This window comes from Rattus norvegicus, chromosome 6 (assembly GCF_021556685.1).
Source record: "Rattus norvegicus strain SHRSP/BbbUtx chromosome 6, alternate assembly SHRSP_T2T, whole genome shotgun sequence".
NCBI lineage: Eukaryota > Metazoa > Chordata > Mammalia > Rodentia > Muridae > Rattus > Rattus norvegicus.
The window spans coordinates 37,541,829-37,567,422 of record NC_141539.1 but is presented as its reverse complement, the minus strand read 5'-3'; the positions used below and the strand labels follow the sequence as shown (position 1 = coordinate 37,567,422).

At 49.7% G+C, this 25,594-nt stretch overlaps 1 protein-coding gene and 1 long non-coding RNA gene across 8 annotated transcripts in view; one reads left to right on the top strand and one right to left on the bottom strand.

The window, feature by feature from the left end:
* The window catches only part of LOC120103508 (uncharacterized), a 32,187-nt gene extending 22,227 nt beyond the window's left edge, over positions 1-9,960 (top strand). For 2 of the 7 annotated variants that reach the window (XR_015622264.1, XR_015622262.1), the window contains exons 4-6: positions 2,210-2,353; positions 3,734-3,880; positions 8,861-9,960. This is a non-coding gene — a long non-coding RNA (uncharacterized LOC120103508). Of the gene's footprint in view, positions 1-671; positions 2,358-3,726; positions 3,881-4,439; positions 5,809-8,860 lie in introns of those variants that run through there. The other 5 variants (XR_015622265.1, XR_015622261.1, XR_015622260.1 and 2 more) reach the window with 5 other exon arrangements.
* On the bottom strand, positions 9,824-25,331 carry LOC148005136 (uncharacterized). The gene is made up of 3 exons (XM_087554926.1): positions 25,014-25,331; positions 18,408-18,593; positions 9,824-13,335 (listed from the first exon to the last, which is right to left on the bottom strand). The coding sequence occupies exon 3, from the start codon at positions 11,624-11,626 to the stop codon at positions 9,824-9,826; it is 1,803 nt and encodes a 600-aa protein (XP_087411052.1). The 5' UTR covers positions 11,627-13,335; positions 18,408-18,593; positions 25,014-25,331.
* Positions 25,332-25,594: the final 263 nt, after the last annotated feature.

The following is a 25,594-nucleotide window of genomic DNA, read 5'->3' as shown; positions in this document are numbered from 1 at the left end:
CACGGTTAGAGCCGGCCAAGGTCAGGCTGCTCTTGGCTCAGTTTGGAAGCCAAGCTCCGCTCCATTTCTCCAGACAGCTCAGAACAAACTGTTACTAAAATCCATTATTTTGAACTTCTAAGTCTGGTAACTTAGTTCAGGGTTTTAAGGGAGTCAAACTGAGTGCTTTCTTTTCTCTGGTTGTGCTATTTAAGAAATAAACCAGGCAATTTGAAACAGATAAAAGTTTTAAAAGAATTAATCTTCCAAACTGTTTCCAACTTAATATAATGACAGCAGTTGCTAGTTATACGCTTGACTCCGTGCTAGGTCCCATGCCAAGAACTTTTTGTGAATCATTTAATTGAAGTTTTACAACCTTCAAGGTTTAGGTTACTCCTTTTTTCAGAGATGAGAAAACAGGTTCAGAAAGGTTAAGTGATTGGTTTGAGATCACACAGCTCGGAGATAGCATGACCACAGCCAGAGTCTCCCCTACTGCCTCCCAACAGCCAGTGGAAGCATCTTGGCTCGCACAGTCAAGTGCCAGGGTCACGGATATTGATTGAGGACCAAGCTATTGCCAGAACCTCACACCTCAGGGAGTGGCATTATCCCACTGGTCAGAACCTACTTGCATGTACTTAACTAAATGCAAAGGACAGTAGGAAACATGGTTCTACTGTGTGCCTGGGAAACAGGAAATGGTTAATATGGAGTTGTTGGGATTCAAACCTGGGACTAACAGAAAGGGCATATTTTACATACCGAGGTGGACCTCTGGGTTTTCCCAGCATCCCTCAGTCCATACTTGTTACGGGACATTCCCTGGCCCTCTGCCCTGACCTTTCCAGCCCAGGGGCTGGGCTTCCCCCCACCCCAAAGGGTCTTTGCTATATAATCCTGAGATTTTTGGTCTCATCCATCTCTTCTCCCTCTCTCTGCACTTTCTCTCTCCTTGTATGTTCACACTCTTTCTCTCTTTCCTTTCCCCTCCCCTTTGTCTCCCTCTCCATGGTGACTTCCCTGGCCTCTTTCCTTGGGACCAGTGAACCCACCTGAGAGCTGCTTCCCAATAAACCTGCTTTTATATGGTCTAATCTGGCTTGGACTGGCTCATTTCACCAATGCAGAAGAATTTATCAGTAGTAGTGCCTCACAGAGTCTACGTGAAAGGACATTAACACACACACATACACACACACACATACACGCACTCACAAACACATAGCACATTCATGCACACTCACTTGAGTACACACACACACACACACACACACAATTATCTGTGCGTGTGTGTAGAGGTCAGAGGGCAATTTCTGAGAGTTGTTTCTCTCCTACTATGTGAGTCTGAGTCCACCTCCGCCCAGGGCTAGCCAAGGGCCCTCAAGTTCAGCTGAACAGAGACCTCCACAGTCCAGACAGTGGGTCAGGAGCTCCTGGCTGCTGCCTCTCTGGCCTCTGTCTTCCTGACCTGCCAAGTCAGCTCATCTTGTAGACAACTCACAAGTTCCAAAACAGCAGGCATTTGCACTGATTCAATTAAACAATTAGCCTCAGAGCAGCGGGAGATGCCTGGACTAACTCCTTCTGCAGACAGAGCAGGACTGCGGCCTTACATTCCTGGTTTCGGCTCTTCCACAGGCAGCTACAACCTCCCCCACAGCCTCGGCTCCCTCCCTAGGACAGCGTGTGCCTGAGATGCTGATGGGCCTTGGAGGATTTTTACATTTTACCCTCATGCCAGGAGGAAAGGTCAGTCTGACTCTGCTGGAGCAATGGTAGTGCCTCCACTGAGCAGTTGGTGGGCACAGAGCGCCAGCCCTGTGGAGGATATAGTCCCCATTGTAAGGAGGGGATCTCAGTACAGAGACTTTCATATAGATGGGTGCTGGCCTCTTCCTAGGGGCATAGAATAGCCTTAGGCATCCAGGGAACTTCTCTGAGCTCTTTTGTTCAGACAGAAACCGTAGCAGAGAGATGTGAGACTGCATGGAGACTCAGCAGAGTAGGGGCCAGGGCTGAAAGTCTAGCGGAAACCTCTTCTGCCTATCCTATCCACCGCAAGCAGCTTCCTGGGGAGCCCTCCAAGAGGACGACACCTAATGTTTCACCAAGGCACTCAGGCAAACACAAGACCTCGCCCTGATGCAGTGTGAGGTAAAGAAAGGCTCTTGGGGACTCACTGTTGTTCTAGAGGCTGAGATGCCCTCTTCTGTTTCCTTCCCAGGTCATGTGGTACACATGGTCCTGTCCTAAGCCCTAGAAGCATCCTATAGGCTGGACCCCCTTGATGGCAAGGGCAGAAAGGCAGGCTCTCACCCCATTCCTCATCTCACGGTTGGAGCAGATGAGCAGTAAACACATGTCTGAGGTAGGTGCGTACCTGGGCCACCTTTTGGTTGCGGCTAGGGACTGGGCTGGGAAAAGAGACCACGTATAAAAGTATCCGCAGGTCTTCTCTGTCTGGATCAGACAAAGGCGTTGAAAATCTACACGGTTCCCAAGAGAGCACCAGTGGGGTCTCTCCTTGAAATTGCCTAGTTTGGAGGGCTCCAGAGCTTCTGGGTGCTCCTGGGTCAGGGACAAGACCCGGAAGCATCGTGCAGTGTAATGAGGCAGTGTCTGGCAAGCACTGGAATATTCTGCGACTTGCAAGCTGACTCAGCCCAGCAAGTATGGCTTAAGCAGCTGCTCCCTGCCTAGCATTGTGGTTTGTGGGGAAGGGCCAGCACATCCCTATAGGGCGTGAGAAGGTGGCTGAAGTGAGAGATAGGGAGAACCACACCCAACTGTGACAGAAATGGCAAAAGCAGTCTTCTTGAGCATAAAGGCTGAGCTGCTGTCATGAACAGAGGAAGCAATCAGCACAGATCCGGGTCATGGGATCCTAACTTCAACTTGGTAGATGGAACTAGGTCCTTCTGCTCAGTTGCTAAGGTCAGCCCTGCCAGGAGGCAGAGGGCTGTGGGAAAGGACTATGGCGTCCTCCTACCCGGAGATGGTTGTATAACACAAACGGCTCCAACCTCAGCAGGCCTCGGCCTTACCAACAGTTCCCTTCATCTTCCTTGGACAAGAAGCTCTTGGAAGAATCTGGGGCTCGCTTCTTAGATAGCTGAAAATAATAGGGAAAGCATTTCTATTTTAGAAGGTAACACTTACATAAGGTGGAACCTTTCAAAATGTTCAATTGGATCCTATTTAAGGAAATATCAAAGAACCCCACAGACACAGCTGGGAGGAGACTGCTCTGTCCTCCTGGCCTCTGTGGGCTGGCATGGTCTGCCCAGCTGCCTCCCATCTGCTTAGATGGTCATCTCATTGTGAGTGGGCAGTGTGGCCCACTTGGTTGGGGAGGCCTGGATCACTGCCTGGCTCTGACTGTCTGAGTCAGGGTGCTACCTGGAACCTCCTTACCTGGGTGCCTCAAAGTTACTTCAGGTACAGCCAGGAGGACTAGAGCCTCCAGGTGATGTCTCGAAGCTCCAATCCAGTTTTCCCTGCATCAGGTCCTTTGTGTTTACTCTTTGCATGATGGTCTTTGGGAGTCGTAAATGCATGTGTTGAGAGGTTGGGAAGAGTTGTTCAGACTGTTAGATATCTGCTTGTCATCATTTGCCAGATCTAACTTTGAAATTCCAGAAGGAAAAGAAGGAATGAGGGGGAGAAAATGTTGCATTTCAAGTCTTTCTTACACCAACCAGAAGCAGAGCTTTCAAAACATTCTCCTCTCTCCCCTTTGAGTGAATAGGATTTGATCTCCTTGATCTCCTCAGCTCTGAGAACCAGAGAAACTGGCTAAGCCTGGTGAGTGAGTCTAGAGAGATCTTGGTCCTTCCTCAGAAGGGGACTTCATCAGCATCAACCTTCTCTCCAGAGCATCTCGGACATCACCCAGGTCAGTAAAGCCAAAACCACACAGAAGAATCCAGAATCCATTTGCCTTCTCACAGTATCACAGTCGGTGAATTTTAGAATGGTCCTGGTACCTGGAAGGACATGGAGTCTCCCTTCCTGGACCCACATAAACAGATTCCAAAAATGCTAAAGAGGTAATGTCTTCAAATGCTGACACACACACACACACACACACACACACACACACACACACACACACACACACACACACAATATTGCCTTTATTTTTCTGAGACAAGATCACTCTGTGTAGCCTTGGCTGTACTGGAACTCACTCTGCAGATCAGGCTGGCCTCAAACTCACAGAGATCCGCCCACCAGTAAAACCAGTAAAGGTGTTCGCCACTACTGCCTGGTGTACATTTTGTCCTTCAGTATTTTGGATGAGGACATTCAAGTATCCATGCTCCGCATGCCATCCCTGCAATGCTCTAATAGCTGTGGGGGATAGTCCGGAAGTGTCCAGCACACTTTGGACTTGGAGTTTTAAACACACTTAAGACTCGTTTATTTCTTTACCATCTCTACTGATCTCTTAGATTGGAGCACCTGACGCTGGCTGTAAGGGTTCCCTGTTCTACCCACCTCCCACTGAACAGCCTCAATTTGAAGATGACAGCAAACTTTCCACAGAGAGGAGGAGGTGACAATCCCAGACACAGGGATTGCCCATGAACAGAGAGACATGGGAGCCACTGGAGAGGCAGCCTCGAATGCCAGTCTTCAGAGGACAAGCCCAGTGGCAGGGGATACCATGGTCAGAAGGGCACCTGGTACAGGGTAGTGCAATCCACAGCAAGCAGACCAGACTCTATTTAAGTGAGCGGAAGTTCTTAAATGTTTTAAGGGGAAAATGAAGACTCAGATGGCTCAGCCTGCATTCAATTCCTAGCACCACATAAACCCAGAGTGATCAGGTACACCCATGACCTTAATGCTTAAGAGGTAGAGACAGGAAAATCGGGTGTTCAAAGCCATCCCTTTGCTACATTAAGAATTTGAGGTCAGCTTGTGATGTATGAGATTCAGTCTCAAAAAAGAGAAGAAGAAAAAAAAAAAAACAAACAAACAAGGGGGAAATGAGCATCTGAGATTGGCATTTCACATGTTAGGGCATGCATACAACAGAACTCTGGCTCCAAGGATGTGAAATGGTTCCTACCTCAAGTATGACTGCCTGTTAACCAAACATGCCCCAGTGGGGACAGTCCTTGCCCCGGCCTGGGCCCTGAAGCAGATGCTACAGACATAGGATCCTACTCTTTGTGGCTGTTGCCTTTGTATACACACCATCTTGGCAAAGAGGCGCCTGAGGGTAATGTGAGAAGAAAGCAGAGATCAGGGGAGAAGGGGCTGGACCTCCTCTTAAGCCATGGAGTTGACTTGGTCATGGAGTTAGGCTGAGTTTTGACAGCAAACTTGAGGAGGAGAGAAAAAGAAAAGTGGTCCTCGACATCGGTGAAGGGGTTTAAGGATCAGTTTCCTATTTTTGCCTCAGCCCCACCTTAGTCTGTAACAACAACCTGGAGGCCTTCCTCAGACCAACTGTCAGAAGCCCCAGAAGTCAGGCTTACACTGTCAGAGTAACTCCCACATTAGCCTGTAGTCCACAGAACTGCTACCATGGGTCTCTTCAGAGCTGAAGCTGGCGTCAGTTCATGCCTTCTGGGGCCTAGCTGTGACTTCTGGTGTAAGTTGGCTGACCAGCTAGACAGGAACAACTCTGAGCACTGGGTTTCTGAAACCCCTTGGGCCACAGGACATAGCTGAGGACTCCCTCTGTTCTTGGAAGTCTTTGTACCTTCAAGGTACATTGACCAAGAGCTACCTATAACCCTTCTCTCAGTCTCACTTCCTCTACAATGACCACATCCTTGCCTTGTTTTCTTTTTCTTTTTTTTTTTTTTTCTGGAGCTGGGGACTGAACCCAGGGCCTTGCACTTGCTAGGCAAGCGCTCTACCACTAAGCTAAATCCCCAACCCCCTTGCCTTGTTTTCTTCCCCTTTCCCAATGCCAGAACCTTCCCAAGTCTCACCAGGAGGAAGCTCATATTTTTCCCTTCTCTGGCTTCCTTTTCTTCTGAGACACTGGACCCTGAAAGAACCTAACGTCTAGCCAGACCCAGTCCTGTGCCCTCAAGGCTCTATCATGGGAGAGCTAAGACCCTACCAGAGCTCTGTAGCTCCAGGCTCCTCCAAGGCTTGGAAACCACTTAGGTGGGTCATTACCTTACTTAATCCGGAAGCTTGGGTTTAACCATCTTTTCTTCCCCACTACAGCACTAAGCCTGACAGTGTCCCTGACATTAGCAACTGAACCAACAAAACTGCACCCCCTTCCAGTCAGGCACTTCAGAAGCACACAGCACAGGACATCTGAGTGGCAGAGCTTTCAAGATCAAAGCTGTTCCTGTCTCTTGGGGAGGAGACAAGGGAGATCACATTTCAAAAGAATTCAGAGGGGAAGGAATTAATCCATTTGCTGACACGGGGGGGGGGGGGGGGGGGGCTTTCATTCTGGTCCAGAGATACCCTGTCTGTCCTTCCTAGTGAGGCTGACTCCCTTGCCTAAAGAATGCTTAGCTTTCTTAATTAAAACCCAGAGGGGTTTAGTCAAACCTTAAGTGGGATGAGATGATTTATGGAAAGGGCTATACCACTCCCTTTCCACAGCCACTGGTCCACTAGTAACAGTGATGCTGTGATCACTGGCTTCCTCTCCCAAGTAGGGCCACTCTGGTTTCTCCTGTCACCTGGGGAAGAACTCAAGGTCAAATTCTGGCTCTAATACAATCTCTGGGAGCCAAGGGTCAGCTTTGATTCCACTCAGAGGATGCTCTCATCATGGTGTCTGGGAGGATACAAGGAAAGGAGCAGACATTCAGGAAGTTTCAGGAAGGACAATTCGAGGACAGGATTATGGAAAAGAAGAACCTTCAGCATAGGGTACGTTTGCTGGCTTTGCCGTCTAAGGAGCTGTGTGACCTTGGGAAGATGTCTTCCCTTCTCTAAGTCAATTCTTTATCACCTTTATAGACATGCATGACATTCAGTGAGTGAGTACAGTATGTCAAGCCCCTTTGTCAGGTCATTTAGCCCTTTTAAGAACTTGATTGAATGGACATTATTCCTATTTTATGCATTAAAAAAAAACAATAACAAACTAAGTTTGGGGAGATTTCCAAACTTCCCAAAGACCGGCTGGCAAGTAATGGGGTCAAACCAGGCTCCGTGTGATTCCGAAGACGATGGGTATGTGGTGGACCATACAGCAGCCCTTAAGAAAACCTGTCCCCTGTTCTAAGTCCCACACCCTGTGTATGTGCCCTCACCTAGAAAAACGGAACTTGTACATGCTGTTATGCATCTTGATATGAGGTCACACAGGGTCATAAGGAGGGAGTCATGTAATGAGAGACCCAACACCGAGATTTGCTCTTCTGGCCTCCAGAGCTTTGGAAAGATGAGCAGCTGTTGTGCTGGCCACTCTGTGGGCATTTATGGAGTCTGTCTTCAGATACTGTTAGCACTCTGGGCGGTGGACTCGGCTGCATTGTGAAGCTGGGCTTTGGTCCTAAGAGACTTACACACTGGAGCAAGAGCGATGGGAAAACGATGGAATGCTAGTTAGATCCTCTCAGGCTGGATCACACTGTTCAACTCTGCTCCTGGTTAGCACATCCAAGTGGTCTCGAGCCACCTCCCTTGGGAAGCCACACTGAAAGGACAGTGTGAGATTCCCATAGACTAGGGATGGGGCGGGCAAGAATCTGCTGCAGCAGGAGCAGAAAGCTCTCTGCCTTCTCCTGGCAGCTGCCCTGCCATGCATTTCTGTTATGTGGGGTACCACCCAGGCTCCCCACCTGCTCCCATCCCAGGTCAACTGGGCCAGGAAAGCTGGTGTAAAGAACCCTTGGTGAAAGACCAGGGGCTGGGAGTCCGTCCCAGGCTCCTATATATGGAGCTGGCCACTTGCCCTGTCTGGGCTGGGCCTTGAGTCAACCTTTTGCAAATTGGACAGTCTGCTTTACAGGGACCCTGAGAGGAGCTGTGGAATGATGTGGGTGATGGGAAGGAAGGCATGCTCTCTGTTCCTGCTGGTGTCAAGCCAGGTGCACCCTTGAACGTCTTTTGGAGGGACAGACAGATGGCTGCTGTTGGGTTCCTGATCAACAACTCTTCAGTGTTTCCTATTAGGCTCCTGCATATATCTTTCTGGGAAGGATTTGGCATCTGTGACATTCTTTCCAAAGCCTTCTGGATATGGTGGAATAGTACAAGAGCTGGGCCATGTCCAACACCAAGAGAAAAATAATTGAGAAACTTGGAGGCTGACTAGGAAGCAAGTGTGGGACAGCTGCAAGGCTAACAGTAGGGGAAGGGACAGAGGCATGACAGATCTGCTGGGCGGCTCATGGGACTGTAGCCATGGCAACCACAGTGGCGGTCCTAATGTAGAATGTAGACCGTCTATGCACCCATCTGGGTACTCTACGATATGTGTGTGAGAGATTCTCTTTTGGGAAGAAGCCTGTTTTATTCTGGGTAGACGGAGAGCTTGGAGACTCTGAACCGGGATCCATAGCAGCAGCCTGGCTATAACTATTGTAGATACTAAAGGCTCTGTAAGACCAGGGTAGCGCTCTCTCTCTCTCTCTCTCTCTCTCTCTCTCTCTCTCTCTCTCTCTCTCTCTCTCTCTCTCTCCTCTTTCTCTCTCTCATTTATTTTTTGCTCTGGTTGTGTGCCAAGAGGAGCAGGGAACTGCCATGGACTCCCAAGAGACACTCATATAGCCAGGGCAGGGTTAGCAACAGTTTCTGATAATTTTAGTCTCATGGGGAGGAGGCCATTGTCTTGGTTTAAATGAGCCCACGCCAGTGAGGCTTTCTTCAGGGACAGGAAGGCCAGCAGAGGTTGGGAACTTGGGACAACAGCCTTTGGACTTCTCTTCTCTGCCAGGAAGAAGCAGCCCCAGGAACAAACAGCAGGAAGACAATTCAACTGAATCCCCAAGGAAGCACAGAGAGCCACTTTCTGATGGAGAAGGGACAGGGGACAGATCACAGGAACGGAAGCGTTGGGAACACGGCCTGAGTTGGGAACATAGGTCCAGCTGGAATTAGTTGTTAGACTATCCGCTTGGGGACTTTCCACAGGACAAACAAATGTCCCCCATTCGGGACTAGGGTCAAAGGCCCTCAGGACAGAGAGCATCTTCCATTTCCCTGCTGTTCTACTGTTCTGCTGTACAACCTTAGATGAGCCTGAAGTGCCAGCTCCTAGACAGTGCTTTCCTGGGGTGCTAGAACTAGGAGATTTGAGAGAGTTGGAGGGATGCTCCCAGCAGCCCCTGGAACCTGGTAACAAGGGCATCATCCCAGGGCACCGGTATATTTAACTGAAGACATTCTGACGTAGCAGGCTTGTCTGTTCTCAACAGTTTCATACGTATCTTAGCTCTAAGGCCTCTGCTTGGTCTGTTTAGCACCTGACTCTGTCAACTCAAGGTTATCATGAGACACCAGAGACTGTGTCACCTAAAAATCTACACACAAGACTTTTTTGACTATCCTAATATTCAGCTGAGATCATGCCCGGGCAGGATTCTGGGACAAGATCCAGAACTGGAGTTTGTGTCCAGCCTGGCTGGCTCCAACATCTGTTCTCTTCCCTTGGGGTGATCTTATGGAACACTCTTAGGGGATGAACCTCGTTAGCAGGGGCTTTCCCTCAGTCTTTGAGCCTCCACCTGGACGGTTCGGATATTGTTAAAACAAAGCCTGGAGGTTTTATGTGGATCTATGTCCTGATAAGGCAGCACAGTGCCTCTGATGAAGGCTGGTGTTCTGAGCCAGAGCTCAGGGTCACCATTTGCTGGGTGACCCCTGCCAGTCACTTGACCTTCTTGATGTTTGTTTTTTCTCATTTGTTAAAAATAATAGTGTCCGTTTCTAAGGTTGCCAGGAGAATCACATGAGATACGTTTGGAACGCTATTGGAGCAACCCCTGGTCTGGGTTAATTTTCTAAAAATATAGCTCTCGTCCTGATACTCTAATATTTCTGGCTCATTTGCTACTGGAGACAAGTGTAGTTGACTGGCTCCTGTGTATGTGTGTGTGGGTGTGTGGTCTGTGTGTGTGTGTGTGTGTGTGTGTGTGTGTGTGTGTGTGTGTATGTGTATATGTGTCTGTCTGTCTGTATGTATGTATGTATGTATGTATGTATGTCTGTGTGTACGTGTGTATGTGTCTGTCTGTCTGTATGTCTGTGTGTGTTTGTCTGTGTGTCTGTGTGTGTCTCTGTGTGTGTGTCCATGTCCGTCTGTCTGTCTGTATGTCTGTGTCTGTGTGTGTCTCTGTATGTGTGTCTGTGTATGTATCTGTCTGTCTGTGTGTCTGTGTATGTATCTGTCTGTCTGTATGTCTGTGTCTGTGTGTGTCTCTGTATGTGTGTCTGTGTATGTATCTGTCTGTGTGTCTGTGTGTCTGTGTGTGTGTGTATGTGTGTATGTGTCTGTCTGTATGTATGTATGTCTGTGTGTACGTGTATATGTGTCTGTCTGTCTGTCTGTATGTATGTATGTCTGTGTGTACGTGTGTATGTGTCTGTCTGTCTGTATGTCTGTGTGTGTTTGTCTGTGTGTCTGTGTGTGTCTCTGTGTGTGTGTCCATGTCCGTCTGTCTGTCTGTATGTCTGTGTCTGTGTGTGTCTGTGTATGTGTGTCTGTGTATGTATCTGTCTGTCTGTGTGTCTGTGTATGTATCTGTCTGTGTGTCTGTGTCTCTGTGTCTCTGTGTGTGTCTCTGTGTGTCTGTGTGTATGTGTCTCTGTCTGTTGTATGTCTGTGTGTCTCTCTCTGTGCGTCTGTGTGTATGCATCTGTGTGTCTGTCTGTATGTGTGTATGTCTGTGTCTGTGTGTGGTCTGTCTGTTTGTCTGTATGTGTGTATGTGTATGTGTCTGTCTGTATGTATGTCTGTGTGTGTTTGTCTGTGTGTCTGTGTGTGTCTCTGTGTGTGTGTCCATGTCCGTCTGCCTGTCTGTATGTCGTCTGCCTGTCTGTATGTCTGTGTCTGTGTGTGTCTCTGTATGTGTGTCTGTGTATGTATCTGTCTGTCTGTGTGTCTGTGTATGTATCTGTCTGTGTGTCTGTGTGTCTGTGTCTCTGTGTGTGTCTCTGTGTGTCTGTGTGTATGTGTCTCTGTCTGTTGTATGTCTGTGTGTCTCTCTCTGTGCGTCTGTGTGTATGCGTCTGTGTGTCTGTCTGTATGTGTGTATGTCTGTGTCTGTGTGTGGTCTGTCTGTTTGTATGTGTGTATGTGTATGTGTCTGTCTGTATGTATGTATGTCTGTGTCTGTGTGTGTGTCTGTCTATCTGTATGTCTGTGTGTGTTTCTGTGTGTGTCCATGTCCGTCTGTCTGCCTGAATGTCTGTGTCTGTGTGTGTCTCTGTGCGTGTGTCTGTGTGTCTGTGTATGTATCTGTCTGTGTGTCTGTGTATGTATCTGTCTGTGTGTCTGTGTGTCTGTGTCTCTGTGTGTGTCTCTGTGTGTCTGTGTCTCTCTCTGTGTGTCTGTGTGTATGCGTCTGTATGTATGCATCTGTGTGTCTGTGTGTCTGTGTGTCTGTGCATGCTCCTGTGTACAGGCATATTCGTTCATGTGAACCCTATCCACATGCTGTGGTGATTTGGTCTGTCTTCTGAAAGGGAACACGTCCTTCATGTGGTTACTCTGAAGGCTGCTAACAAATGCACTCTGCTTAAAGTCAGATCCAGGATGAAGAGGGGTAGGACTCTTCCAGGATTATGTATCCAGTTAGAGACAGGGAGAGTGCAAGGTCTGAGATAGAGGCATGTCCTGGAATTATATAGAAAGACTCTGGGTTTTTTCCTAGTACCACATAAGCTGGGTATGATGGCGCATGTCTGCAATCTCAGAACTGGAGAGGTAGAAGCAGGAGGATCAGAAGTTCAAAGTCATCCTGGGCTAAATAGTGATATTGAGGTCAGCTGGGAATGCATGACACCGAGACCCATTTAAAAAAAAATCCAGAACAATGAAACCATGGACATCTTTCCAATCTGACTTGACTGAACAAAACCTTCTTCCAGAAGGTTAGACATCAGTGTCTGAGCTCATTGGATCCAGGACAGGGAATGCAGAAACACTAAGACAGAATACTGGCAGTCCTAGGCACCTCTGAGGTCTGTGTGAGGGGCTTTGTGATGGATGTTTAACTGTTAGGTTTGCTCTGATAGGGCAGGATCCTTCCCTAGGCCTAAACACAGTTGCAGGATAACCTTCCACTCATAAGGAGACCGCACGGACACACTTCTTTTTCCAAGACATTGGCCCCTCAGCCTGGCTTCAGAGCAGCCTCATGGGCTTCAGGAATTGGATCAAAGACTTTGCACAATACCGATATCATATTGAAACTATCGCATCGATAGTTGTGTCTACTCACTGAAATGACAGCATTCGAGCGCACAGCAGACTTCACAGTAAGAGAAGATTTCTTACTAGAGTGAATTCAGGTCAAGCCTGTCCCTGTCTCCCATGAATGGGTGTCTTTTTCACCATATCATAGCCTAGCATTGAATGCGGCTCTAGTCCCTTCCCAGTCTCTAGAACAGCGATTTTTAAGCTGTGGGCTACAACCCCTTTGCAGGTCTAATGACCCTTTCACAGGGGGTGCATATCGGATATCCTGCATGTCAAATATTTACATTACGATTCATAACAGTAGCAAAATTACAGTTATGAAGTAGCAACGAAAATAATTTTATGGTTGGGGGTCACCAGGGCAGGAGGGACTTATGAAAGGGTCACAGCATTAGGAAGGTTGAGGACCACTGCGATAGAGTACTAAAAGTTAGCAGACTTTCTTTAGATATTGCCAAAGACACTGTTAAGTTTCTCAGCAACTGACAGTTCCTTATCAACCAATCAGTTTTCCAGCTAAGGCAACAACTACAGGAAGTTCAGTGAGTCATACAAGGACACTTGCTAGGAAGCGGTAGTGCTTGGATCCAAACCCATTCTTGGGTTCCCGGCGAGTGCAAGCCACACAGAGGGGATGGGTGAAGGGTCGTGGATAGCTTCCTCCCAGTGACCATTCATAAGGGTGCCATTGTTATCAACCCACTGTACCCTTGGGGAAACTGAGGCTGGTGAGCGGGGTGGGGTGGGGTATTTCATATCCACCCATAGTCACCCAGCTAAGCAGAGTCAGTGAGAGTCAATGTATTGCCATTTCACACTAGGCTTCCCAGAAGGCACTGGCACTTCTCTGTTGCCCACCTGCCTCCTGTTACTGACACAGCAGTCACGTCACCATCTCTCGCCTTCACGTAGCCTCCTGGAAAGGCCGGGAAGATTTCTCTTTCTTCCAAGGTCCTGGGCACAGAAGCGTTAGAAAGCAGAGCCGTATCCTGGAAAGACAGATGCATGTCATGCAGGCTACTGGGTCCACATCCTTAGTCAGGTGAAAAGGAGCCTCCAGGGAAACCATGGCTGATGTGCTGGCTCTGTTAAGATGGCTAAACAATGGGCTGGGGGGGGAAAGCTGTGCTTCCTGCGTCCCTCCTACAGAACAGCCCAGAGTGGCCTGGGTCTGGGATTTGGATTGCAACCCTGGTCTCCTTACCTGGGGACAACTTGGCCTGAAGCAGCTAAGACTTCTCCAAGGTCAAATTGCAGCCTGAACCCACAGAACTAGTAATCCTGCTCTGGTAATGTTCCTGAGGCAAAGGAGACAGGAAGCACCCAGGGCCCTATCCCGAGGCTGCCAGCACATCCGTGAGCCTTGTCTCTTCTACTCTGAGAAGCCTCCTAGGCTTCTATTCCCAGAAACACCCAGGTTTGAAGATGTCCTCTCAAACTATGTTATACCAGGGGTTCTGCAGTCCAATGATCAAGAGAAGCTTGCTCATGTCTGCTGTGGTCCACCCCTAAAGAGCTGCACCACATGTCAGTGATTTGCTGGGAGAAGCTCCATTCTAAAGGCCCACGTTTGGTTTTGCTTCATTCACCCAGTATCGCCCATATTTGCTCACCCATAGAATGACCTAGAAAGCTTTCCATAGAGTAGAGGGCATGTGCAGAAAAATCTGGCCTCTTCCGTTCTGTGCCCTCCACACTACAGACAAGGTCTGAGGCAAACCGCTGTGGTCACCTAGGGCCCCATACCTTCCTGCTACCTCTGCCTCCCACAATGTGGTTTGTGCAGCACCAAGCAGACAGCAGATTCTGAATTAGTTTACTTCCTGGGCAGCTTCTGATAGCCTTTTTTTTTCTTCCCTGAACCCCACAAACAGAGGGAGAGGCAGCTCCCCGGGAGGAGCAGTGGCCAACTGGAGGTCTGGGAGAGGGGGATCCCACCTGCCAACAGAGTCAGGAACCAGGTATCTGAGAAGGCTTCTTGGAGGAGGTGGCTGGGGAGCTAGGTCTTGATGACTCGAATGAATCGGATGGGGTCAGCACTGACTGCAGACAACCTGGCTTGGTAGCCTGAGGATCACGATGTAGGGATGGGAAAGGTGGAGAGGGCACCGAGTCTCTTCTGTGACTGCAGAATCTAAGCCTTAACTACGTAGTCAACTGGAGAGAGCCAGTGCCTTCTAGCTAGACAGATAGGCCTCCAGGGGGCAAGGAGAGATGAGACACATCCTGTCTGCTCTCAGACGACCTAGGGTCATCACTTTGGATCTCACACATTCCAAATACCTCTTTACGGTATTCCTAACATCCATGTGGCCTCTTATACTTGAAGAGAGTCTTGGGGACACTCTTTACACACCAGGGACAGTTTAGCCCCTGCACACCGGAGCCTGTCCTTGACTGACATAGCTCTGGTGAAGACCAAAGGTGACATATGAGGTTTCGAGTATAGAAACTTTTCATTCTCCACCCCACCCACCCTTTTTATTCCAATCAACAAACACACACCAAGCACTTGTCTATTCCAGGTGCTATGCTAGATTCTGGGGACCCAGAATGTCTTATGTCACAGAGAATAGTACAGTGTGAGCCTCAGGAAGGCATTTGCCCAACGAAGCTTCCAGATGTCATGAGTAAGAGGCCTGTGAGGGGAGGTTGCTGTATCATGGGGTGAAACCTTATGGTTTTCCTGTCCTGTACTCTTACTGAGGAGTAGCGAAGCACAATGGAGCCCCTGGGAGAGGTCCTTGGAACAATCCCCGTGTTGGGGTGCCTCTCGGGGGAGAGAATGCTTGCACAGGTGTAAAAGGCTGCCTGGCAGAGGAAGAACTGTCCAAAGGCACTGTGGTACCAATGGCCAGATTCTGGAGCTGCCCCAGAAAAGTGCAGGAGACAGTTGGAACTGAACCAGACCCGGATGGAGTTTGTGTCACTAGGAAGCACTCTGGTGTTTGTTTGTTTGTTTGTTTGTTTGTTTGGGGGGAGGGGGGGACAGGACCTCATATAGCCCAGGCTGGCTCCAAACTTTTTGTTTGTTTGCTTTTGTTTTTTTCAAGACAGGGTTTCTCTGTGTAGCCCTTGCTGTCCTGGAACTTAACTATATAGAACCAGGCTGGCCTTGAACTCACAGAGATCCTCCTGCCTCTCACTCCCAGGTGCCGGGATTATGCACCACCATAGCCCAGAGGCTGCAAAATTAATATGCAGCCAGAATGATCTGAATTTCTGATTCTCCTGCTTCCACAACTCAGGTATTTGGATTACAGGTGTGCGTGCTGCCACACCTGGTTTTACAGGGTGCTAAGGAGTAAACCCAGAGTTTTGTGAGCAATCCAGGCAAGCAGTCTACCTTCTGATCCACACCCCACCCCATGGAAACTCTTTTGCCTTGTAGCTAGAGTATGGAGACCAGCAAGCCAGGCATTGACAAAATAGCCAGGATACCTGGCTGGGGACCATTTGCCTTCACAAAGTGGGGACAGTCACTGATGTGAATCAAGGCTGTGGGTTTATCTCCAGAACAATTTCTCACCAAAATTGTTTCTTACATGCTGGGTGAGGGGCCTGCATGGAGATCTCTCTGTTCTGTTCATGTGTTATGTTGCTTCATGTTCTGGAGAGGGGGAGAGAGAGAGAAAGAGAGCCACAAAAGTAGAAATGTGGCCTCCCACGGTACATGCCAGTTGAAGGGCTTTGTTCCTTTTATTTCCAAGTCATGGGGAAAAGGAGGGATGGAATGGCCTCTTCTCTGAAGGACCTGGGAAAAGCAGACACCCTTAGGGTGTGCTCCAGGAAATCCAGCCTTCGGAGTGGTTTTCTGTACCTACCAGGGGACCTGAACGTTGGAGCCCAGGTTCTGCTGCCTATTCTCCTAACCAACCCAAGTCTTCATGCTGGGGGAGAAAGACTCCATCTCTCTTGCCTCTCTAGAATAAGGCGAACACTCCTAAAAGGTAGTGTTGCTGACCCTGGCTGGACAACAAGCCTAGATATATAACTTAAGGCATGCCAGGCCTTCAAGAGACCTGGAGTGGGCAGAATACACTAGGTGTTTGCCTGACTTAGGAGCCTGGCGTCTACTCACGTGAGGCTGGCCTTGGTACTTTGTCTTTCAGCCTTCAGTTTTCTCAGTTACAAAGTGGGCCTTTTAAACAAGGTCCCAGAGGAAAGTCCAGTGTAGCTCTTCCAGCTACCACCTGCACCCCCCCAACACACACACACACACACACACACACACACACAGAGAGAGAGAGAGAGAGAGAGAGAGAGAGAGAGAGAGAGAGAGAGAGAGCTGTGAAAATGAACAGTGAACAGCCGGGACTTGGGCTGAAGCACAGAGGGGCCCTGGATGATGAGAGGTCTGTTGGTAGGCTGGGCTCTAGGCTTTATGTCACCCATACGTCCCCAGGAATGACAGGAGATGGTCACTCTTGGTGGATTTAGAATCTCAGAGTGGACCCCTGGAACCCAAGGAAGCAGTAACAAGCCCAACAACAGTGGTTCTCAACCTGTGGGGCTCAACCCATTGGGGGTTGCATATCAGACATCCTACCTCTCAGATATTTACATTACAACTCATAACAGTAGCAGAATTACAGTTAGGAAGTAGCAATGAAAATAATTTTACGGTCAGGGGGCACCACAACATGAGGAACTCATTAAAGGGTCACAGCGTTAGGAAGGTGGAGAACCATTGCCTAGAGGGAAGGACCGTCCGTCATTGGGTTGACATCATCAGGTCTGCCTCTCCGTTTCTCTACATTTTGGCTTCCTCATTTTGTAATGGGATGCTAGCGCTGGCCCCACGGGCTGCAGCAAGGGAGAAATAAGTGTGAGGACTGAGGGCCTTTTGTTTACTTTACTCATCGCTATATCCTGGGCGCTTAGTTGGTGTTTATCAGGCCTCCGATAAATGTTTGTTGAACAAATCATGCTACTGAAGTACACAGTTGAGTGACAGGCACAGAATCCAAAGCAGGCAGTAGCGCTGTGCCAACTCCCACTCTTCTGCCTAGAGCCGTGTGCCCATTGTCCCGTGTCGTTACAGCCTGGGATATTCCACACACTCAAGGAGATGGGGTTACCACCCAGCCCTGGCCCAGCTACATAGCGAGGGACCTCCCAGCTGTGTGAGCGTGTCCTGTTCTTTGAAGCTGCCTTGTCAGGAACCTCCACTGTCTGCCCTGTCAGACATTAAGACGCTCTGGGAAAGGAAGTAGGATTTCTGGGCGCCTGCGAGGTCACCTACCACTGCCCTGCCCTGCTTTGTATTGTCCTTCTAGCTCAGGGTAGGGCTTGGTTCTAGGCCCCATCTTCCCTCAGCGCCAGCCTGCCTGGCCTCGCCCTCTTCCCTTTTCCCCCTCTGGCTGGAGACCAGAGTGCCCTTCATGTATCTGTCTCTCCCTTTTCCTTTCACACCCACACCATCTCCCATAAGCCCCAGTGGCTGATTTAAGAATGCGGAGGCCCACTCCTGACTCCGGCTGGCCACTCTGTGGTGTGATAGCGGTGGTCAGATTTCTACCACTCACTCCACACTGGCTGCTTCAGAAATAGTTCCAAGCCCACTGCTTAGGACGGCCATCTGCAGCACATGTTCACATGGTGCTTCCCACAGGGAGGTCGGACAGTGATCCACTGTGAGTTGCTGCCAGATGCACAGAGCTCAGATTAGCCTTCTCGCTCTTGGGTTACTATTGCAATGGGGCAACAAGCCACCCCCGAGACCTCAACCGAGTCCTCTCCCTAAGACTGAATGAAGCCTGTCCTGGCTATTTCTGTACCCGAGGAAGGATCTACTGAAGAGGTCCCCTGCAGAGCAAGGATATGAGGAGAGCAGGGCTGGCAAAGTGGAGCTGGGATAAGCACTATGATCAAAGACAGCATGGGAAGAAAGGGTTTCGTCTCACACCCCCAAAGAGCAGCTCGACGCTAAGGGAAACCAGGATAGGTATTTAAAGCAGAAACCTAGAGGCAGGAATGGAAGTAGAAACAGCAGAGAACTTTTCTTTCTGGATTGTTCCTCCTGGCTTGCTCAGCCTTTCTTATATAACCCAGGGCTTACCTGCCTAGGGACAGCACTTCCCACAGTGGGCTGGTCCTCTTACATCAGTGAAATGAAGGAAATGCTTCACAGACCTGGTCATAGGCCAATCTGATGGGGGCAATTCTCCAAGTGACGTTCCCTCTTCCGGTGACTGACTGATTCTATATGCCTGCTGACTTCCGGTGACTGATTGATTCTAGATGCCTGTTGAGTGTGGTAGGTACATTCAGTTAATGGTGCTCATGGAGGTTAGAGGATCACTTCCGGGGAGTCAGCTCTCTCCTTCCACGTTGTTTTGAGGCAGGGTTTCTCGTTCTAGCCCTCTGTTGTGCATCCTTGCAGGCAGCATCTGGGACTATCTCAGAAGTGTATTGCCACATCTACCTTTTTACCTGGGCTCAAGGAACTGAACTCGGGTCATCAGGCCTCTTAGGGCAAGCCCTTTTTACCCACTGAACCACCTCCCCGGCCCCAGCCGGCTCTGATTTTGAAAATGGAGGAAGGATGTATCAGAAAGGGTAGGACACTTGTTCCGGGTTATACAGTAAACACAGCAGATCTTGATTTCCAAGGCAAGCATGTTTGATCCCCAAACTAGTGCTCCAAACCACTGAGTCACCTCTCTCAGGAGGACTCTCTAGGAGGACAGGAGGTAAACACAGAGGGAGAGATGTGGTACTTGGCTTCTCTGTCTGAGGCAGTAGAGGCAACACGCAGCTCAAGGTCAGCTTGACCTTCTTACCCTATGCTCCCATCTTCCCTCACAGGGGCTGCTCAGGCAGGCAGGCAGGCAGGCAGGCCTCCGTGAGCAGTGTGGAACGAACAAGGGGATCTGACCTGACTGGGAGGAACCGGCTGCAGACCCTGGGGTGGACAAGGTCCTTGAAGGGTGGGAAGGAAGCTCCGTGGCAGATCAGGTTATAAGTGTATTCTCTGCCCCAAGAAGGAACAAGAAGAGGCCTGGGTCCCCTCACTCTTAACCAGCCTAAACTGCTTGGGAGGGTTGGCAGGGAGACAGACACAGAAAGGCTAATAGGCTGACTGGATGAGGCCTGACCTATAACCAGACATGGGCAGTGGAACGGGGGAAGGGCAGAGGTCAGGAAGAAGCTGGCCAGACATTTGGAGCCAGGGTTCAGGGGCCTGGCAGCATCTGCGATGAGCAGCAAGCGTGTCCAGTTGGACAGCCTAAGTGTCTGGACAGGTGGCGGGAGTCCAGTGACAGGATTCTGGCAATGGACAGTTGGGTTCTCCATGCCCCGAATCTGTGGCATGGAAGACCTTGCAGATGGTAGCGAGCCAAAGGCTACTGTTGTGGGCTGGAAACCAGGCACCTTGGCTCACATACCTGTCAGGAAGGCTGTTATCTATTCAGTATGTCCTTGTCTGTTGGGGCCAGCCTGCTGAGGAGGGTAACTCGAAGCCAGGACTGTGGCAATACCATGCAGTTGGTACAGACAGGGCTAAGGCTGGTAAGGGGAGTATCTGTGCTTGGAGCAGCTGCCCCAAAGCCTACTGGCTCCAGAAAGAAAAGAGCCAAGGTTGGTGCTTTGGGCCGGTGCCAGGGAGCTATCTGTTAGTGGCTTTGTTGAAAGAAGAGCCTTTGCCAGGAAGTCCAAGCAGAGGGTTAGCGGAATGGCTCAGTTAGAGAGGTAATGTTTTGCAGACGTGAGGGCCTGGGTTTGATCCCCAAAACCCATGGGAAATAACCCAGGCATAGTGACATGTGTAAGCCAGAGCTGAGAAATGCAGTAGTTAGATTTCTGGGACTTGTCGCTCAGCCACCATAGCCTACTTGGAGAAAGAGCTCTAGGCCCATGGGAGACTGCTTCAAAAACAAACCAGCAACTTCACTAAAATAAACAAAGGTAAACAGACTCAAGGTAGTTGAATGACAAGCAAAGATCTTCTGGCCTCCACTTCACACACACACACACACACACACACACACACACACACACACACACACACAGGCACGCAGGGTGGGGGTTGGGAGACGGTTTCTAGAGAAACAGGGACCAGGCGGAGCCTGTGCAGTTCTTCTTTAGAAAACACACTCTGCTATGGAGGGAGGATGAGTACCCAGCAGGGACTCCCACTGACACTTGGTTGAGCAATGTGAGATCCTGGACTGGTTTGGCTATGCATGTGCCCTTTCTCTTGGTCCTCTTAAAGGCACCTGGGAGGAGGGGAAGGGAGCGAGTCATTGCTTAACGGATACAGAGTGTCTCTGGGGATGATGAAACCACTTTGGAAATAGCTGCTGGTTGCAAAACATTGCGGGTGCAGTGCCTAATTGCTAACGAATGGCAAAGACAGCAAAGATTTGCTCTTTTAACGACCCCTTTGGGCGTCTATGTATGTACACTGTATGCTATAGACATAATCCATTTTATACCACAAAACAGGGAGACTGGGATTGTAGCCAGTGGCCCAGCATGCTTGAAGAAGCCTCGGATTCAATTCCTAGCCCCTACAAACAAGGCATAATGGCCTATGCCTGTGCTTCCAGCTAAAGATGTGGAGTCAGTAGGATCAGAAGTTCAGAGTCATCATCATGGCTACTTTAATAGTCTGAGAGACCAGACTGGACTACAAGAGATTCTGAAAAGAGAGAGGGGGCCGGGAGAGAGAACGGGTCATGAGAAACGGGGAAGGACTGGGGATGGGTTAGAAGATAACTAAGTACAAAGTGGAAACTGAACTTGGAGCCTGAACAGAGGAAGGGCCGTTTAACGTGCGTTCCAAGGAGCAGAGGAAGTGAGCGTGCAGCCTGCAGCTGAGTCGGCAGTGCTGCCCCAGGGTTAAGTTCCAGCACTGGCAAGTGTGCCTGGTTATGGAAGATGTTTGCGTTAGAGTAAGGTGGGTGAAGGATACCCGGGAACCCTCTGTGTTCTCTCCAACCTTTGTGAAAATTAAAGACAAAGGGGGCGCTTGGAGCGTCAAGGACCGCTGAGGGCTGCCTTAGCACGTGTATGTCTGCTCTGCCTGCTTCTGGCTCTCAGTCCCTGGGTGAGATCTTCTCTTAGTTTTGGGGAGCCGGTCCCTGCTGGAAAGACAAAGGCATAGAGAGGTGGATGTTGGAGTGTAGGCTGGGATCGGAAAGCATCGCTGAGCAGTGCCAACGGCCACCCTGGGTGCTGGTCTATGTGGCTCCTCTCTGGTCTGCAGGATCGCTGTTCTCCAAAGGAGGGTCCCAGTCATCCTTGTGAACATGAAGTATACCAAGCAACCAAAATCGTGGATCTGGCTGAGCCTCTCACACAGCCACATAGTGAACACACAGGGTTTGGTAGCCCCGCCCTGGTGCAACCTGGTCCATCTGGAGCCACATGCCTGGTTTCTGCTGCTGACAAGAAATGATTCCAAGTGCCTCAAACCTCCAGTCTCACTCCTGGGTGACTGGGGATCTGACAGTGGCCTCCATCTGCAGTGGTGAATTAGTTAAACCACTTTGGCTCCTGGCAGGTCGTGTGTGCTGCAGCCCCCCCCCCCCAAGAACTCTCTGGATTTGAGAGTGAAACAAGTGCGCGCGCGCGCGCACGCACGCACACACACACACACACACACACACACACACACACACACCAGCTCATTTTGATATGCCTTGCCTAACTCAATGGGTGGACACTTCTAAACCTTCCTGAGGCTAGTACACATTTCCCTCCAGTGTTCCTGGTTTAATGCCTTCTAAATCTATATTTTTGCTGCCCTCTTACTGTCTGGGAAGACCCTCCATAGGTCTACATTCCCTTCCCACCTACATTGCTGGATGGTTTCCCCCCTGCAGCTCTTAAATCTGATCCTTCTGCTTCTGAGTCATGGCGATTCTCCTGTTCTCTCTCTCTCTCTCTCTCTCTCTCTCTCTCTCTCTCTCTCTCTCTCTCTCTCTCTCCCCCCCCCCTTCCCCTGGCAAGCACAATCTAAAAGTCCTGTCCTGTCTCCCTGCCCAGCCATTGGCTGTACAGCATTTTTTTATTATCAATTGAAGCCAGTTGGGGGCAGGGACCCTCAGGTCTAGAAGTGCAGCATTTGGGAGCTGAAATATGACAAAGCATTAGAACTAATTCCCAATATCCATTCACCTGGGGTCTGCAGCATGGCTACTTTTTGGTCACACTCTTCTTACTTACTAGCTCGTCCAGCTGGGCTGGCCCCAGCTTGCGAGTCCTACTCTGGGCTTTTGAACATGCACTTGGGTTTTCCCTTTATATGGTTTTGACCTATCTTCTCAATATTTAAGTCAGTTTTTCACAGTCTTTGCCAAATACCATCCTCTAGAGAGTCCTCTTGCTGACTCATTACTATTCTTGCCCCTCCCCACAACAAGTCAGTCACAGTTCCTCTTTTTAGCTGCAGACTCCAGCTCAGGGCCTGGCACAAAGGAGACCTCGTTAAGGAGTGACAGAAGTTGCTGTGTGTCTTAGTTAGGGTTTTACTGCTGTGAACAGACACCACGACCAAAGCATCTCTTATAAGGACAACACCTAATTGGGGCTGGCTTACAGGTTCAGAGGTTCAGTCCATTATCATCAAGACAGGAACATGGCAGCATCCAGTGCAGGCAGAGCTGAGAGTTCCAAAGACAAGCAGGAGAAGACTGGCTTCCAGGTATTTAGGATGAAGGTCTTAAAGCCCATGCCCGCAGTGACACACTTCCTCCAACAAGGCCCATTCCCCAGGCCAAGCTTATTCAAACCACCACACTGGCGTTCTGGGGTTCCGTTGGATGATGCTCCCAGTGTTGGGTCTAGTTTGGCCACAAAGCAACAGTGGTGTCCTGTTCTTTCAGCTGTGTACTAGTTATGTCTACCCCTTACCCAAACAGGGCCTGACAATGCCTCTGTGGCATCTATGGAGCAGGAAGGAACCAAACCCTAGGACCATGGCTTTATACAATTCAGCCCGCTTACCCTTGACCTGGACCACATCTCTGTGTCTACAGAGGAAAGGGAGAGCCTATCCCAGTTCAAGGCTTTCCTGGGGATGGCTTCAGATACCTCCAAAGCGTGACCAGCTTGACAATGTGGCCATCTGCCCTTGTCAGCTCATTAGAGAGGTGGAGAGTAAAGGTAGCTATTAGTAATGGGCTATTAGGTGAACTCAAACAGGACCCATGGCTGTCCCTTAACATAACTCCTCTCCTTGTTTCTCAGTCATCTGGACTTCCATTTCTGATGTGAATCTACACAGGGACTCTTCGCCAACTGTGAAAACCTGGGCACAGAGAGGCGAGGGTCTGAGATGTGTTTTCTCAGCTCCAAGCTGCTATAGCCGGAAGACTGAGACCTCTGCGGAAACCACAGGGAGGAGGAAAGGGGGAAGGGAGAATTTAGTATTACTGCATGGCAAGCCGACAGACCTGGCTCCCGAGCCTCCTAATATTCTGTTGTTTTAAGACAGGATCTCGTTTTGTAGCTCAGTATGTCTTTGATCTTCCTGCCTTGGCCTCTTGAGTGTTGGAATCACATGCTGGGATCCTTGAGTGTCTGTAAATCTCACCAACATCCACAAAATATGCCCAGCCACTCCCTCCCTGACACATCAGGAAGCTGGGCTGGGAACTGGCAAGGGGTGAACTGCCCAAATGTGTCAGAACTAGGAGGTCAAACTCGTGTTCTTGGACCTACCTTCTTTTCTCTTTGCTGGGACGTGCAAGGAACGTGCTGAATCTAACCCTCTAGGTTGGGGTCACTACCCATGCTGAGGGACATTCTGAGCTTTCAAAAAGATCAGGTGGCAGGAGCAAGGGTCCAATTGATGGTGTCATCCCCAATGGGAGAGGACTATGTGGTTAGGTTGCTCGTGCTCTTATGGACTGGGGCAGGACTTGGCATGGGAAAAGGCAATGTAGTTACATCGTGCTTGGAACTGTGGTACAGAGCTACTCTCTTCCCAGTGCTCCTGCCCTCCGATGTGGGCCCCTTGCTTGCTCTATAGTGCTTGGACAGATCATGCATGTCCTGGAGGCGGACTGAAGGTACCTCTTCTCCCACTCACTGTATCTTTCCATCCCCTCAGGCACTGCTCTGAGGATCCTCTACAGCACCACCCCTCCAAGAGTCTCCCTATGCACAAACTTCCGTGCTACAAAGGAGGTTTCTCACCTTTAGGAAGCAGCACCTTACAGCGTTAGGAGCTAGTTCCTCCAGTTGGATGGGTGGCTGCTCTTTGAGAGAGATCCTCATGGTTTTCATGTTCTTTAGCCCCAGCCACGGTGGCATGTGTGAGCTCTGAGCTCGAGACAAACTAAAAAGCAGGGCTGAGGCCATGCTTTTGTGAGAGTCCTGAGTATGGACAAATGAGACTCGCTAGAGTCCTGGCAGCAGGAGACATCCCTGATTTCCCTGAACTAGATCTGTGAAAGGTACATCTTGTTTGCAGTCTAGGCCTGGTGCATTGTGTGTCTCTGGGTACAACCTCTATTCTGAGCTGCATTCTTCCAGGCCAGAAAAGAGCATATGCCTAGAACATTCTGTGACTGCAAGCTGTGGGGGCTGGGTATGATTTTGCAAAAATGACAAGTGTGTCTCTAGTAAAACACAGAGTGATTTTTAAAAAGACCTAAAAAAAAAAAAAAAGCCCAACACCCCTCCCCCCTCCACTGACCCCCCCTCCACTGACCTCAGAAATCCCAGGGAGCAGCTGGCTTGCCCTTGGAAACGGCCTCTGGCAGGACACACTCAGAAGACTGGGAATGCAGTGTTTCAACTGAAGCAATCTCTTGGTGACTGCCAAGGGGAGCAAGTAGGGTCTTCCCAGGCTGGGTACAACCCTCAGGGTCTCTGGCTAGTGTGGAGCATAGAATCTTAGACATCTTACTGCAAGAGGCTCTCTTCTTGCTCCAGAGCCCTCCCCTGGAGTGCTGGTCTGTTTCTACACTCCCTTCCCATCTCAAGTAAATTTATCTGTCTTCCTCTGATGATGATTCAGCCCCAACCCATAATTCCCTGTCTTAGGTCGCAGAGAGACATGGGCCAAAGCACTGTTACTGTTGCTTATCCATTAGGCACGGGTTCTGGGTGTGGAGAACTTAGAGACTCAAAGATCGGCAGTGTTTGTGCTGAGGGGAAACAGGAGTGTGGGACAAAGTCTTGCCATGGATGCAAAGGACTGCATGGGGGGTGGGTTCGAAGGGGAGGGGGAGGTCTGGCAGGCTTCCTAGAAGAAAGGGCATTTGACATTTGGAGGAGAGTTAAGACAAC